This window comes from Danio rerio, chromosome 8 (assembly GCF_049306965.1).
Source record: "Danio rerio strain Tuebingen ecotype United States chromosome 8, GRCz12tu, whole genome shotgun sequence".
Classification (NCBI taxonomy): domain Eukaryota; kingdom Metazoa; phylum Chordata; class Actinopteri; order Cypriniformes; family Danionidae; genus Danio; species Danio rerio.
In genome coordinates, this window is record NC_133183.1 from 9,957,395 (window position 1) to 9,975,070 (window position 17,676).

Sequence of the window (17,676 nt, forward strand, 5' to 3'; positions counted from 1 at the left end):
ATAACTGTGTGCTCCTAAAAAGCAGCACTAAAACAACACTAGGATACAGGGCAGAAAATTTCAAAGGCATTCATGTGAACTCATTAGAAAGCATCCAAAATTGCCCTGCTCCCGTTTCAGACGGATGTGATGTGCTGGGCTGGTCATAAAGGTTTATATAATGCCTGCTGAAAACATGAGCTTAAACAGCTCTCCCTAAAAATAAATTGGGAACAACTGAAGTGTAACAAATAAAGTGTTTTTAAACGCATCACAGATCAAGCGTGCGTCAACAGCACTGAATAAACATCACGTTCTGGGTTTATATGTCACATCAAGGGCAAACTGAAGTCGAGCTACTTTATGATAATGAATTAAGAACAATCTTGACCTTCTTTCAAGAGTCATATTTCATTATTAAAGAAAAAAAAACTTGTAAAAGTAAAATTGTGTCAATATTTTTTACAATTAAATGATGAATATTTTTAAGAATTATTCATATCCCCTTACAACATCAAAACCTTAATATAACCTCTTAAAATTCCCTCATTTTCCCTTGTGAACTAGTGAAAAACACCTTAAATGCAATGAGAGTCCCTTAAGATATAGCTAATTCATTCAATCATTCATTCATTCATTCATTCATTTTCCTCTAGAGTAGTCAATTTATTCATCAGGGGTCGCCACAGCAGAATAAACTGCAAATTTATCTAGCATTTGTATGCAGCGGATGCCCTATTAGCTGCAACCCAGTACTGGGAAAATCATCTATAGTGCATGTCTTTGTACTGTAAGGGAAAGCAGAGCACCTGGGGGAAACCCACGCCAACACAGGAAGAACATGCAAACTCCACACTAAATCACCAACTGACCCAGCGACCTTCTTGTTGTGAGGTGACAGTGCTAACCGCTGAGCCATCATATTGCCCAGATATAGCTAATATAAAAAAAAAATTATACTTATTTTTTTAGCTATTGACCTTAGTCTGCATTGCGAAAGTGTGCTCGTTTATGCGATTGTTTGTTTTAGAAATTCCGATTCAGTTTCCAATAGGAGAACTGACTAGTAGTGGTGTCAAAATTTATTGTTTCTTCGATGCACTGTGATGATATGTGGGCAATTCGATATCGGTTCAGAAACAGGTAAAAAATGGTTATTACATACTGATGTTATTTATCTTCAATGCGCTATTTTGCGGTAGAATACTATAGGGAAAGAGGCAAGGGAGTATAAATAAAACGTTCCAACTACTTATGCAAAATTCACTGCTTGTGAGTTTGCTTTATCCGCTTGTTAAGTGGTGACGTGTTTGTGATGTATGTAATACTGTTTCCGGGTCCAAGCCGCCATCATTTGAGTGGAGAAATCATTCGTTTATGATCACGTTTTATTCCTATCACACATTAAAGTTAATTTCATATAAAATCGTAGTGTACACAACAATCTCTGGGCTTGCTGCATAACAAATACCAAAAATGTAACAATTTATAAAAGAATTAATCACTTTCTGGCCATCGGTTATTAGGCATGGACATATATACTGCGATCGTGATTTTCGAAAGCCTTAAATCGCTTTGTAAACGTTTATTATTAGCATTTCATGAGTCTCCCTATTCAGTTGAATAGAGCGCTTGGACCCGGAAGCCACTTCGCGTGACGTCACACTTAATAAGCGGATAGCAGCTTGTATGCTGTCCAGACTATTTCACTACTAGAGAGAAAATGAAAGCTTAAACTCCATCTATGCCTCTCTCTCTCTCTCTCTCTCTCTCTCTCTTTCTGACTTTGGACATTTGACCCGCTGGCGTGTTTGTGAGGTAACTTTTCCTCACCTCTCTGCTGTTACAGCGAAACTTGTGGATATAGACACGAGCATGTCTGTTTTCTCCACCACAAGTTTTCTCCACCACGTCTATTACGAAAACTGCGATAACCGCTCATTATGCGCTTATTGACTGTAACCGTGGCTGTTCTTCCCGCAGAAAGCATCGACAATGCACCGTGAAGCAACGTGATATTGAATTGAACCAAGTCGATGGCATGACAATCGTAACCGAACCGTGAGACCAGTGTAGGTTCACACCCCTAATGACTAGGAATAATAGACGGCAGAAAATGGTCAAACTACTTGCTCTACAAACAAGTGTGTTCATGACTATACATAAAAGTAGAATAATATAGTAAAAAAATATCAGTTTGCGACAGCTCAGTGGTTAGCACTGTCGACTCACAGCAATAAGGTCGCTGGTTCGAGTCTGGCTGGGCCAGTTGGCGTTTCTTTGTGGAGCTTGAATGTTCTCCCTGTGTTTGTGTGGGTTTCCTCCAGGTGCTCCGGTCCCCCAAGTCCAAAGACATGCACTATAGGTGAATTGAATAAACTAAATTGGCCATACTGTATGAGTGTGTGAATGAGCGTATGGGTGTTTCCCAGTACTGGGTTGCGGCTGGAAGGGCATCTGCTATGTAAAACATGCTGGAATAGTTGGCGATTCATTCCGCTGTGGTGACCCCTGATAAATAAGGGACTAGGCCGAAGGAAAATAAATAAATATCAGTTTGCGACATCAAGCAGCATAGCAGGCTGTTTATAACATCTGAAAAATCAATGGAAGTAAATAAGACCAGAAGTCCCGGGCCAAAAAGATTGCAATGTCTGAGCCCGCTCGTACTGTACGTGAAGAATAAGGACAATATTCTTCATATCTAAAATTTTCATGTTCTCAAGCTGCGTTTACACCAGACACAGATAAAGCGTCAAGCTCGAGTGATTTACATGTGAAGTCAATTCAAAGACATGATACGACATCCTGTGACAAGACTCGCGTGATTCGCGCGAATGAGGCGGCGCAAATGACACTATTCAAGCGAATGAAGCGCTCTTAATGCGCAAATTGCTCGAGTTCTAAACTTTAAAAAAAGCTGAACTTTAGCGGACATTCGCACCATGTTTACCGATCAGGAGCTTGCTCTTGTAGGGGCGTGATTACGATAGCGCCTGTTGTTAATGTTCCAAGGGGAAATCCTCCTGCTAACACCAGACAACCGTTCAAAAAACTGGGCTCAGCTCAGTCGGCAGCACTGCTAAAAGCATCCATCATTCAGGTATAGTTTGGACTTAGACACAGCACCAAGTGAATCTGCACTGTTTTTCAGCCTTCCTAAATCAGATAATCACAGCTACTTTCTCAATAAAATTCATTTAGCTATTTAGCAACAAAACTAGAGTCACTGGGCAGACAGAAGCCCCACCCATGATGTTAATATTGTGAAGTGAATTTGTCGTGCCAATGAAGCGCGTAAACTCAAAATGTTTACGCGTCTATTTACATGCGAATAGCGTGATATACGCGTGCGTGCCGCAACTTGTGTTATTTTCTCTAAAATTATTTTCTTTAGCTATAACTTATATTGCTATATCCAAAATGGTCTGTGTTTTTACTTATTAGACTCCTTAATTTAGACTCTAAATGATATTATTTTTATTTATTTATTTAAACCACAGGTGAGTGTATAAGTGTTTTACTGCATTTTGTACTGTGTATGAATGTGTATGTGACCAATCCAAATGCATCAATCTAAATGCTTGTTTCTTAACCACGTTCCTGGAGGACCACCAACACTGCATGTCTCCTTTGTCTGTCACACTCATTACAGGTCTTTGAGTCTCTGCTAATAAGCTGGTGATCTGAATCAGGTGTTTGGTTAAGGAGACATGGCAAATGTGCAGAGCTGGTGGTCCACAAGGAACATGGTTGAGAAACACTGATCTAAAGGATATACAAACCTGTAATAATCTTTCAGCTAGGATTTTGTTTCTTCGTGCAATTACATACAGTTTCTTCTTTTGATTTGTGAGAGATAATAGGACCAGGACATTTCACCAGTGATATTGTGCTACTAATATTCTGAGAATTTTGTTTTAAGCAGCTAGACATGCCATGAAAGTTTGTTTAGTCTATGCATCCGCAATTATTTTAAAGCACTGATAGTGTGACCCTGAACAAACAAGACAAGTCAAGGAGAAGAGAATAGAGAGAGAGATATGCAGAAAAATGAAGGCATATCCTGGGAGAGAACTAAAGTCTGTTATCAAAAGCAGCAAAGTATGCATTAGCCTGACACAGAGTCAGCCAGTGGACAAAACTAGTCAGAAACATTATTATAAGCCATCTGAAGGATTGTACAGTTGTGTATTGGTTTATTCATATTAAGATTTTCTCTTTTAATTTCTTTTTTAATACTCATATTAGTCTTTTTGTTTTTTTTGTATTAGTAACTTATAATTGTGCGTTTGGATGTGTGTGTGCGTGCGTGTGTGTGCGCGTGTGTTCAAAGTCCCTTTAAGACAAGTCATTTAAAATTTTTTTAAGATTTATTTTTGGCTTTTTGGCATTTATTAGATAGAAAAGTATTTAGACAGAAAGCGAAGTTGGGGAGAGAGAGAGAGAGAGAGAGAGAGAGAGAGAGAGAGAGAGAAAAGGGGTAGGGTAGGGAAATGTCCTTGAACCAGGATTTGAACTCGGGACGCCCTGATGTAATACTGCACCATATGTCGGCGCGCTAACCACTAGGCTATAGCGCCGACAAGTCATTTAATCTTTAAATGCTACTCAGGCAGTATGCTCAGGCATTCTGTCTGAATGAGAATACTTACTTGCTAAGCTTACGATTACATTACATATTTGAAATCATCAATAAAATTAAACAAGAACTGCCTCATAACAGTTTCATTTCTAAAACATTCAAATCAAACAAAAATCTGCAATTTTAAGGTTGCCCGAGCTAATGCACATGCGCACTCGAAAGGAACAAGATCACGGCACCAACCTCTTTTATGGCCATTCAACACATTATCATCGTCTGGATAAAGATCGTCTGATCGTGCTGCTCTTCTAAAGTAATTCACAACTTAGCTTTGATGTCGAATCTCTTTTAGAAATGACAGCGACTTTTTGTTTACAAGTTTGTGGGTGTTTGAGTAGTTGCTGCCATGTGATGTGTGCTTGATAGGATGGACTGTACCTCACATTCGTTTCATACAGATTACAAAACTAAAAACCTTTTGTTTTCAGCTGTAGTTGGTTTTTTAGAAGTAGAGATTTTAAGCATTATGTAAATATATATATATATATATATATATATATATATACACACACACACACACATATACACACATACATATATATATATATATATATATACACACACACACATATATATATATACATATATATATATATATATATATATATATATATATATATATATATATATATATATATATATATATATATATATATATATAATGTCTGTAAAGCAAGTATTCACTGAGATTCCAGTGTTTATTGACCACACAAACCATTGTAAAAGGACACATGTGGTCCGAGCTTCTCCCTGGAGAAACGTCAGTCTACATAAATGGCTGATTGGCTCCTGTATTAGTAGGCGGGGCTTCATTCGCCATATTGAACGTTACACTTTTCTTGACATGTCTTGTGTATTCTATAGTCTTTGGTGTGTGTGCTTGTGCATTTATGTATTATTTAACAACTTTATGATTTTATTTATTGTTTATGTAATCTGCAATGCTTCGGCAATACTTGACAATTCATGCCAATAAAGCCCTTTTGGACTGAATTTAGTTGAACAAAATGGAGAGCAAACATCTGAATGAATGTACGGTTGCGTGTTGCATTTTATTTTATTATAAAATATTTCAATAACTACTTTTTTAATTTAGTTATCTTTTTAATAATCATATAAGCCTTTTTTTCGTACTCAAGCATGCATTTATCAACATTTCAACTGTTCTGTTCTGTGCATGTGTGTGTGTGTATGTATTTTATAATCTCTTTAATATTTCAATCATTGTATATGCAATCTGCAGTGCTTTCCCAATACTGTTACAAGTCATGCCAATACGGCTCTTTTGGACTGAATTAAATCGAGAAAGAGAGAGAGAGAAAGAGAGAGAGAGAGAGAGAGCAAACCATCTGATTGAATGTAGAGATGTGTGCAATACTTGACATAAGATGCCAATAAGGCTCTTTTCCATTAAATTAATAAAGCGAGTAGTTTATTCACATTTTTTATTTTTTTGTTCGCAAATATACTGATTATTATTAATTACTACTGTTTTATCCAGAAATGTTGATTGTTAAATGTACAGTTTATTGTGATTTATTTAATTTATTTGAATTTTTATTTAATTATAATTATAATTATTATTATTATACTATATATTTTAATACTATACTACTATTTACTGTTTACTATGTTATTTGTTTTTTATTATGTATGTAAGTTATTTACAATGTAGACTTTATAAATGCTTTGGCAATACCTTTGTCATGCCAATAAAGCAATTATTGAATTTACTGAGAGAGGGTGAGAAACAGAGAGAGCGAGAGATGGCAAATGATCGATATAGCAAAAAAAAAACAATTGTGGATAGAGGGCATGAGGCTAAAAGTGGAAGTCAGAAGTTGATGTTTCATATAAAAAATATGATGATTTATTAACTGATACTACAAATAGGCCACACGTATAAGCCGCACAACCTCACAACAAATAGAATTGGAGCAAAACAATAATGAAAAAAAAATCGAAACTGTACAGGAAGTTTACAGAGAGCAAGAATGATGTGGAAAATAAAAAGGAAAACCAACAGAGAGACATTACCAGCGATACTCGGCGTAATCTCCGGCTGAGCGGTTTGTCAAACAGAGGGCTGTTGAGGCTGAATTTCTCCAGGTAGCCATCAGGAAGCCTGATATCGGCAGGCAGAGAAAGACGCTTGTTTATGTCCTGAGAGTAAAGCAGGAGAGTGGGGGGACCATTATTAGTTAAGGCCTAAAGCTTTCGTTACACTCCATAGGAGTAATAACCCATCTGGCCCGCAGGCTAGTCATCTAACTGATGGGTACCATGCCGTGGAGCATTTTCAGTACCCACAATGCACCATTAGTCACGCACAACTGATGTAACTTCAATAGCATGAAAAAAAGCTAATGGCTATTATGTGGTACACGCTTTAATCCAAGCAAGCAAAACAAAAACAAAGGTAAGCTACGAAAAACGACATGTTTTTATAACCCGAACACATCATGTATTATTCACAGCTCTAAAAATAGTGTCACATCAGAACCCTGAACATACCTCTGTGGAAATTTTGCGACCGGGGTTGTTTCTCAGACGAACTCGGACGGGACTGTGCACCTCATCGGAGGACGTGGCCGAAGCCTGATCGCTCTCTCCGTCTGAACCCATTTTTACATCCTCATGGACGATTTCTGCATTTAGAGACAACAACCACACACACACAAAAACATTGGCATGCTATGCTGACATTACTATTCTAATGATGCTGCTAATGTTGACTAAATTAAATATAACAATTCTAATTTAAATCATCAAAGTGATGCTGATGTATTATCTTGTGAGTCTGCAACACTTTTATAAAGCGTTTATATGGCTCGGAGATTCATACCACACTACTGCTCTGCTGAGGAACTACTTAGCTGCTCTGAAAGGAGATCCGTCTCATACCCACACAAAAGGAAAAAAAATAGAAGTCATTATCTTGCACTCTCATTTATTCACTCCCCATCCCATCCCCCCTATTAAACCATAACACAACCTCCCACCCCCTCGCTCCTTTCCACACACACATACACACACACACACACACACACACACACACACACACACACACACACACACACACACACACACACACACACACACACACACACACACACACACACACACACACACACACACACACACACACACACACACACACACACTCTCAGCCTGGCTATCTGTGTGTAACAGCACAGTGGTTCTCAACTGGTTTTGCTTCAGGACTCAGATTTTACATTAGCCATTAAGAGGCAATGCAAAACCAAATATGAAATATCAGCAGCAAAAAAAAAGCATTAAAAAAGCCCTAAAACTTAATTTTAAATTAAATTATTAAATCGCAACCTGCTATACTGGAAAATGTGTCACATTCTTTAGGTTGTAATTTCTGTGCTTAATTTGATTCATGCTTTGTAGGCGATGGCTAGGGCCAGACCTAATCTGCGGACATTTTTTGGCATTTCTGCTGAGAATTTTGTTAAAAATCTGCGAATTTATGCGGAATGATGTTGGGAGAATCATGACTATAAACTTAATTGATTAAATAAAAACTACTACATTTTAAACTTTTATTTAATGTTTAAAATGCAAGTGCAATGAGATCTACTTTATTTGGTAAACAAAGAAGGTCTTCTATAAAATATCTCTACTAAAAGACAGAAAATACTACTTTACAAACTCTATTGTTAATAAATTATAAGAACATTTTTATATTTGTTAATAATATTACTGAAATTAATTTAAAAACTGAATAAATATAAATTCACACACATTTACAAGTAAATAAACAATCAACGATGGGCTAAAAATCTGCGGAATTCTGCGCATGCAGATTCTGTGTGGGCCTAGCGATGGTACATAAACACACTTTTTGTGCCGTATAATGAATTGTCTTATAAACCTATGACCCTCATCATGAGCATTATGCTTGTTTTAATGATTTTATAACAAAAACAACTGTTTGTTTTTCTCGTAAATAAACTATGGATATATTGTGATATTTCCGCCCACGATACATTATCGATACTCAATTGATATTTATCTAAACGTGCAAAAGATCTCAATTAATTCACCAATCTTGCACTGTAGCTGTTTACCGCATTTGCACATAGGCATGGGCCGGTGTAAGATTCTGGCGGTATGATAACCTTGGATAAAAATATCATGGTTTGACGGTATTGTGATTGCTGCTCTAAAATATATTCTTTTTAAATGTCTGGGTAAAAAACTAAAACTTTTTCCCCTTTGAACACAATGTATTTTGTTTTGAGAAACCTTTCGAATATTTTCTGAAGCAGTAAACATGTCAGGCTAAACAATTCAAATGAATCATTCACTTCTGCTGTCTTCATTAGGTCTAAAACCTACGGTGGCCGAAAGAGCTTAACACGCTGCAATTTTAAAAAACACAAGCAATTATAAAAAATGCATGCAAAATAAGAAAGGGGTCCCAAAAACATGATGGACCCTGCTGAGATATGCACGTGTTAAGTGTGGCATGAGTGTTGCTCAGTGAAGTTGTTGGTGGTCTTTTAAAACTGATTTTATTTTTGTTTTGTTTATTTTAATATCCTGATTACACGATTCCATTGTCTTTTGTAAATTATTAGCCTAAATAAACTGATGATTAAATGAGAAACGTTGTTTTAACAGTATGCAGCGCATTTAATAATTGCAGCGCGTTTCTTTAGTTATTTGTGTTGTGAGAATTTGGAACACGTGTGCTGTCAAACTGATGAAGATTGTTTCTTAATTTGCAGGTAATTTTTGTACTTGCATGTGTTTTCTTAAATTGCAACGCATTAACACACTCTCCCAATCCAAAACTAGAGACATATAATTTTAGTAAAGCGGTATCACTTAGCGCTATGATACATGAATGTACTCCACGCAGGTTTCTGCATCTCGTTTATAAACTGTGGTGGTCTTGGAGAAGTGGAGAGCATGTGACTGATTTCTGTGACGCTCCAGGGACAGACGAATCTTCGCTAAGGTCCAGCTTCCAGTCTCCGGCACCTAGACTGCAGCTCTGCACAAGACGTTTGGCCATAGGAGAAATGGTTTTGCCCAACTGAGCCTGGTTTCTCTTTAGGTTTCTTAATTCTTCACTTTCGCCAATTGGTGAAGTTTTTTTCCTCAACGCTGTCACCACCGGCTTGCATGGTACAGGATCTGTAGAGCTGCGCATCGATGGATTTGCTCTTCAGTGTTTGGAATCTCAGTAGTGATTATTAAACCACACTGAACTGGGCTAAACTGAACTGAACTCTGAAAACTGAACTGAAACTGTTTTAATTTACTATGATCTTCTATGTAAAGCTGTTTAGACACAATCTACATTGTAAAAGCGCTATACAAATCAAGGTTAATTGAATTAAGCTCTCTCGGCCACCATAAAAAACACAGATTTAAATACAATTTAAAACAACATCTTGGATATTTTTTCTGCTGAAGATACTGTTGATACTAAAAACGTTTTTTAAACCATGGTATACCTTGAAAACAGTTATCGTCCCATGCCTACTTGCACATCAGCGTTTTCAAGTGCTTGAAATGCATTGAATTAGGTGCAATATATTTTGACTGATTATTAGACATAAAGCAACTTGTCTATGTTAGAATCTCTTGAATTTGGGTTAGGATTAACTCAGTTCTTAGTATCATAATTGTTGAAACGTCTTAGCATTCATTCATTCATTTTCTTTTCAGCTTAATCCCTTTATTATCAGAGGTCGCCACAGCAGAATGAACCGCCAACTTATCCAGCATATGTTTTACACAGCGGATGCCCTTACGGCTGCAACCCATCAACTGGGAAACATCCATACACTCTCATTCACACACATACACTACGGACAATTTAGCCTACCCAATTCACTTGTACCAGATGTTTTTAGACTTGTGGGGGAAACCGGAGCACCCGGAGAAAATCCACACGAACATGGGGAGAACATGGAAACTCCACACAGAAATGCCAGCTGACCCAGCCAGGGCTTGAACCAGCGACCTTCTTGCTATGAGGCGATTGTGCTACCCACTGCGCCACTGTGCACCCCATATCTTAGTATATAAGTTTATTTATTTTTGGAGCAAAGAGAAAGTTATATACATTTACTCCTTGTGTGTTTAACATTCATACCGCCATTTTTAAAAATTTAAACTATAGATGATGGAAAATAAAGAAAAATTGCTTTTTCATGTGTGCTAGGCTAAACATTCCTCTAGTATGTGCAAGTATGCGCATATTTTTATCACTTGAGAACCCACGACTGCTATGTTTCCATCAAAAAATGTGAATTAACTTTATGCACAAAACTGGATTATCGCATAAAAAACATTGTTTCCATCCAGTGAACAAAATAGTCACTTCCTGATTATCAGTCAAATATTAATAGTAAAAACGAAATTTACTGCAGAAGAAGAAGCTGCATGAATCTTTTCTTCATTTAATAAATGACTTGCGCCTCAGAAGGCAATCCTGACATGCATTGAACAGGCGGTGGTGTTTGAAGGCATAAGACGTGGAGCACAGATGCCCTCTCTCTGGAGGTCATTAATAATATAATAACACTAATACTAAGATGGTTAAGTCATTTTAGGTGTTTTTTCAGATTTTTTTACAGTGTGCAGAGCCTGCTGGTTTGTCCATGCACACACGTTTTTATCATCACATGTTCTCTTATAAAAAAAAATCACATGACTTTTTTAATGTGCATACTGGAATTTGCTCAGTAAAAGTGTTTCCATCAAAGTTTATGCAGGTCTTTTTTTATGGAATAAAAAGTTTATCCTACTCAGTTAAACGCATTTTTTAAATTTTTGCACATCTTGGTGTTTCAATCAACCGTTTTTTTTTTTTGCGCATATCAAAAATGCTATTAAATCATAGCTATTGATTGGACAAAACAGGTATGCTAAAGCATTGCGTCCTTTCAAAGATACTCTCTCATATAATAGCAGAACTACAAACGTATGTTTGTTGCACCCTGACAGAGCAATCACACCAGGATTTATATTAATTAAAGCAAACTTTCCATTTAGCAGCATATTCCTTGAGTCGCAACCTACCAATTGAGAACCACTATACAAGTGTTTGCATCCATGTAGCATTATATAAGAGTCTAAGCTGTGGAGTAGATCTGGGAACCAATAACTTAAATTTTTTAATATTGCTTTAATTTTCTGCAGAAAATTTGTTGATATTTATTTCTGTTAAAGGGACAGTTTACCTAAAAATGACAATTCTGCCATCATATTACCCACCCTTCACTTGTTCCAAACCAGTTTGAGTTTTGTTTTTTGTTTTCCTGTTGAGCACAAAAGAAGATACACTGTCGAACCACTGAATTCCATAATAAGAAAAAATACTATGCACTCAAAAAATAACTCATTGGATGAACTCAATTTAACTGTGTGCAGGATTTCCATCAAATAATTTTTTTTAGCACCAACAAAAAATATATATATATTTGCACAATTAAAAGCAATTGAGTTGGTGCAACATGATTTTATCAAATACAAATTTAAATACATTAGCATTTGTATTTAACTAAAGCTCGAAGGTCTGATAATATCATGTATGACTATAATGTGTTATACATTTCAAAGTCTCATATTTGAAGTTATCCTAAATAAACTAAAAGAGCCATTTTTAAGCTTATGTCATGAGCTTCATATAACTTTGATTGAGACTACTCTCAGAACTAATTTTAGGACAGTTATTGCTCACTGAGCAAAGCAACAAACTGAAAATTTGCTAATTAAGCAGCCAACACCCAAGGCATGGGTGCTTCTGCAAGGTAGTAATCTCAAAATTCAAAGCATTACATGAATGTCTTTTAAATCTTCAAACTAAAGTGAAGATTTAACTCTAGCAAGTCTTTCTATTATCTAACACCTAAGATTAATTGTATTGTCAACATTTCCTTCTCATAATGTTGTTCAATTTTCTGCACATAAAACAAATAAATTGGCCAAAGAAATTACAAGAACTGTGCTGTTTCAACTCATTTTAAACAGGTAGTTTAGATGAGCAGCAGTAATTGTTTTTTTTTTTTTTTTTTTTGAGTGTGGAAGTCAATGGTTACAGGTTTCCAACATTCTTCAGAATATTTTCTATTGAACTCAACAGAACAAAAAAGTCAAGATTAACTGAATTTTTAGTTTTGGATGAACTATCCCTTTAATCCTATTTAAACTTCTTCTAGAAATATAACCATTATATTATGTAACTATTTTAATTGGGGTGTCATTCAATCAAACTGTTTCTTGTAATCTTGTCTGTGCAAACACATTAGTAGAAGTACACAGATAAGCTGCTATGCCATTGCTGTCTAGCTAAAATGAACAACAGGCCTTTAAAAAGAACAAACCTCTTTTCTTTTTGCTCATATTACAACTCTTCTAGAGTTAAATAGTTGAGTTTTAGCATTTTTAATCCATTCAAGCAATCTCCTGAGCAGCCACCGAAATCGGCTACTACTCGAGTACGTTCAACATTTGAATTAGAATTTACTGGACGACCGTTAAAAAAGTACACTCTATATAGTATGATGTGAGCAGTATGAAGGGAACTCGTACGTACTACATCCATTAGTTGTGTCACTTCATTCCCATTCATGAATTATCTACAATTGCATCATGGAATAGCGTAGCATCCATTGGATGTGCACTTCAAAATCTCGCCGAAAGTAATAGGTCATCCAAGTACTTCTTGTTTACCGTTTTTCGAATACTATGAATTTAGACATACTACTCGGCTTGCAAACTCTTTTTAACATACTATTTAGGATGGAAGTAAGCCATTTAAGAAAGGAACACTTTCAGCTTAGCTTAGCATAGATCATTGAATCAGATTGGACCATTAGCATCTTGCTTAAACATAAATGTAGTTACATTGCCCAATAAGACTGACAAAAAAAAGATATGGCATTATGGCTAGAAACTATACTCTCAAGAAACCTTACTGTCATACCACGGCTTAAGCAAGCGCAATTATTTTACACATCCCTAATGGTCTAATCCAGAGATGCCACCCATAGTAACATTTGATTTGATGGGGATGGTTTAGGGACTGTCATTTCAAATTTACTATAACCTTTTATTTGTTTGTTTTGTTGTTAAGCTACAAAAAAAGTGAACTGAAATGAAATGCTTGAGTTTAAATGGTTTAAATTAATCAGATTTAGTCTAAATTATACTATTATAAATATATACTGTCACCTGACAGATAATGTACTTTTTGGTGAATCAAAAAAAGGCAGATTCAGCATTAAACTTCACTTTTATAAATGTGATTATGTTTTAGTTGCTAAAAAAAAATAAGTTTATTTTAAAAAATTATTAGTTTATACGATTCAAAGTAATGCTTTCTATTTATTTGGGATGGAAGACCATAAGGGAGAGCTAGGTTGCTGCTGGAAGTGGTGTTCGTGAGACCAGCAGGGGTCTCACCTGCGGTCTGTGTGGGTCCTTACGCCCCAGTATATTGATGGGGCCTCTACTGCTCAGTGAGCGCCGTCTTTCGGATGAGACGTTAAACCGAGGTCCCATCTCTCTGTGGTCATTAAAAATCCCAGGATTTCCTTTGAAAAAGAGTAGGGGTTAAACCCCGGCATACTAGTCAAATCTCCCCACTGGCCTCTGTCTATTATGGCCTCCTAACCCACCCCATATCATAATTGGCTTCATCACGCTGTCTCCTCTCCACCAATCAGCTGGTGTGTGGGCGGGTCCAATGTGGCTGCCGTCGAGTCATCCAGGTGGATAAAGCACACTGGTGGTGGATGAGGAGATTCCCCCCAATGTGTAAAGCACTTTGAGTGTTCAGAAAAGCGTTATATAATTATTATATATATTATTATACATAATTATATATATATATTATATAGTTATAATATATATATAGTTATATATAATTATTATATAGAATTATTATTATTTATAAATAATATAGAATGGATTAGGAAAGTACCCATTGCCAGCTTTATTGTAAAATAATGTATATTTATTTTTCTTTTTATTATATTTATTTAATATTTATCTTTGGCCCATGGCTCTTAATGACATGTGGTTTTTGGCTCTTAATGATATTTGGTTTTTGGCCCTTCATTTGAAAAAGTTCAATTTAATGATCTCTGCTAAGCTAAATTAAAAGTGCTCCTATCAGACACACAGTTTGACTGATATTAATTTTAAAAAAATAGTAAGACTCAACTGTTTGACTCTATAGAAGTCATAAAACAAGCTTAAAAAAAAAAAAAAAAAAGTGAAGTGTTCCTTTAAGAAAAGTGGTTTCATAAACAGATCCAATAACCGTTCAAATTCCTTACGATTCCCATCCCTACTGTGGACCCTCACACACACACACACATCACACTGTCGTCCTGTGTTTGCATGCGCATGTGTGAGTGTGAATGTACCGAGGCGCGTTGTGTGGTTGAGATAGGAGCTGAGACTGCGGCCCAGGCTGCGTGGTCTGCGCAGGGCGCTGCTGTAGGACTGCAGGAGGGAGTGCATGCTGAAGGAGCCCCCCGAACCTCTCACTGAACCCCGCAGACCACCACTGCCGCCAACTGGCATGGCCTCTGGGAGGAGGAGAGGGGAGGAGGACGACACACAGAGGATATGAAGACGGAGGAGAAAGGAGGGGGAAGGGCGGAGGAGGATGTAAATGTGGCAGGACACATAATGGAATGATGCATTATGGGTAGGGAAAGAAATAGAGGTGAATGGAAATAATTAAGGAACGAGTGATATGGGTGAAATGGTAAGTGTTTGTGATTAACAGGAAAGAAGGATGGGAGAAAGGTCACAGGATGAGAAGAGGGGGAGGAAAAAAAAGAGGAAATATCAAATTAAAAACAGAAAAGTCAAATTTTTTTAGAGCATGCATTCATTTTTCCAAAACGGTTTTATTTTCAAAAAAATGAAATGTTATTTTAAAAAAAGAAAAGAGGACTGATTTGCAAGGAACATCTTCAGTGTTAGTAGACGAGGGCCACAATTGTTAAGCAACGACACTGATAAATTCATTTTCCCGCTGCTGGTAATTGTTTCTAATGATGCTCTGCACGATTAGAACGACACACAAGGGCATCGATTCATCAGCATACGAAAGCCGAATGCATTTCACATTTGTGCAGGCTTTGGAGAAATGCCAAAACACACTCCGACAGAAAGAGATGGATTTGCAGAGTCAACAGGATGATGTATTTGCATATGGTAATCAGAATATAACATGTAGATATATATAGTTGAAGTCAAATATATTAGCCCTCTTAATATTTCCCAAATGGTGTTTAACAGATTCAGGACATTTTCACAGTATGTCTGATAATATTTTTTCTTCTGGAGAAAGTCTTACTTGTTTTATTTTGGCTAGAATAAAAGCAGTTTTTAAAATTTTTTTAACACCATTTTAAGGTCAATATAATTAGCCCCTTTAAGCTATGTTTTTATCGATTGTCAACAGACTTGCCTAATTACCCTAATTAACCTAGTTAACCCTTTAAAGGCTGATTTATACTTCTGCGTCAAGTGATCGGCGTGACAAACGATGCCTGCCTTGCGCATACTCGTGAATTTATACTTCTGCATGCTGTTTGTGTTGCACTTCAATAACTCTTTTGAAACGCTAACTAGCAGTAGTTTATGTTTCACTGTGTCGAGTTTCTTCATGGGTGTTTTGTTTTTTCTGAACGCTACATGTAGCTTAAACTCGGAGGAATTCAGAGGGAAATTCAGAGGTGGTTTCCATCTGGAGCTCCTGTACGAGACTCGACACTTGTAAACACTCACTTCAACGGGTTCATGCGGCTCTCGGTCCTGCCCACACTGATCACAGCTACCAAGCAGACCAATCCCAGAGCTTGTGTTACGCGTCATTGCGATGTGTAGTCAAGGCAAATTCTCCAACACAGCCTTCAAGTGGTCACATAGCCCTCGCCGTAGCTGACGCTGACGCTAACCTCTCAAAAAATGTAACTACACGTCACAACAGCACATAGAGCAAGCTCTCTGATTGGTCAGCTTGGTAGTGGCAGTGCTGAGAGCCACAAGCATAATAGAAAGATTGTTTACAAATATGGAGTCTGGTAAAGGAGCACCAGTAGGTAACTTTAGCTTTGTGTTTACCTTATGATTAAAGTTGTTGCGAGTTTTAGCTACTTGTACATTAAGATAGCATTTAGAAAAAATAAAACACCCGCAAAGTATATCGACACAAAGGAACATAAAAACCAGCTAGTGTTTCGGAAGTGTTATTGTAGAGCAACACAAAGAGCGCACAGATTTATAAATGCACGACTACGTGCAAGGCAGGCACCGTTAATCATGTCGATCACTGGATGCAGAAGTATAAAGCCCGATTCACACTTTAGCGTCAACGCTTGACAGAGGGTGTTTCTGAAGTTGGCGCTGACGCGATCGTCATATCAGCCAATTAAATTGATTCGCAATCAGCTACTGTCTGAGCTGGTGTATTTGCAAAAAGCAATCTGATTGGCTGACGGTTCCGTTGGCGCTTGAAAAGTTGAGAAACTCCCACCTTCTGCAGCAAGCAATGCCTCTGAACCAGCACCAACGGATCCACAATGCAGTTCAGCAACGCCTAACGTCACCCATTAAAAGTGAATGGGAAGCGTTGATGCTGATCAGCCTTCAGTGTCAGCATCAGCCACGGAAAGGCTGCACTGGAACATACGCATGCGCTTGATGCAGAAGTATAAATCAGCCTTAAATGTCACTTTAAGCTGAATACTAGTGTCTTGAAAAATATCCTGTAGAATATTATGTACTATCAACATGGCAAAGAAAAAAGATATCAGCTAGTAGAAATTAGCTACTAAAACTATTAAGCTTAGAGATGTGTTTAAATCTTTCCGTTAAACAAACTTTGGGGGAAAAAATGTACAGGGGGGCTAATAATTCTGACTTCAACTGTATTATCAGCTTGGGTGAGACGGTTATGGAGAAACTGAAGCTGTTTCATTGAAACTGTTGAGATGAGCAGGACTGTCAGTGCGCAGTTAGTTTGAAATGGCAAGCCATGC

At 37.1% G+C, this 17,676-nt stretch overlaps 1 protein-coding gene across 5 annotated transcripts in view; it reads right to left on the reverse strand.

Annotated features, from left to right (window-relative positions):
* The window catches only part of cdk16 (cyclin dependent kinase 16), an 84,090-nt gene that overhangs the window by 40,272 nt on the left and 26,142 nt on the right, over window positions 1-17,676 (reverse strand). For 3 of the 5 annotated variants that reach the window (XR_012384089.1, XM_001335539.9, XM_021478368.3), the window contains exons 3-5: window positions 15,046-15,210; window positions 7,139-7,272; window positions 6,662-6,787 (exon numbers count right to left, since the gene is read on the reverse strand). Coding sequence is in view for 4 of the 5 variants with exons in the window: in XM_001335539.9 (XP_001335575.1) it covers window positions 6,662-6,787; window positions 7,139-7,272; window positions 15,046-15,210 (425 nt within the window). In the remaining variant the exon portion in view is untranslated. The remainder of the gene's footprint in view (window positions 1-6,661; window positions 6,788-7,138; window positions 7,273-15,045; window positions 15,211-17,676) is intronic. The other 2 variants (XM_068223099.2, XM_021478369.3) reach the window with 1 other exon arrangement.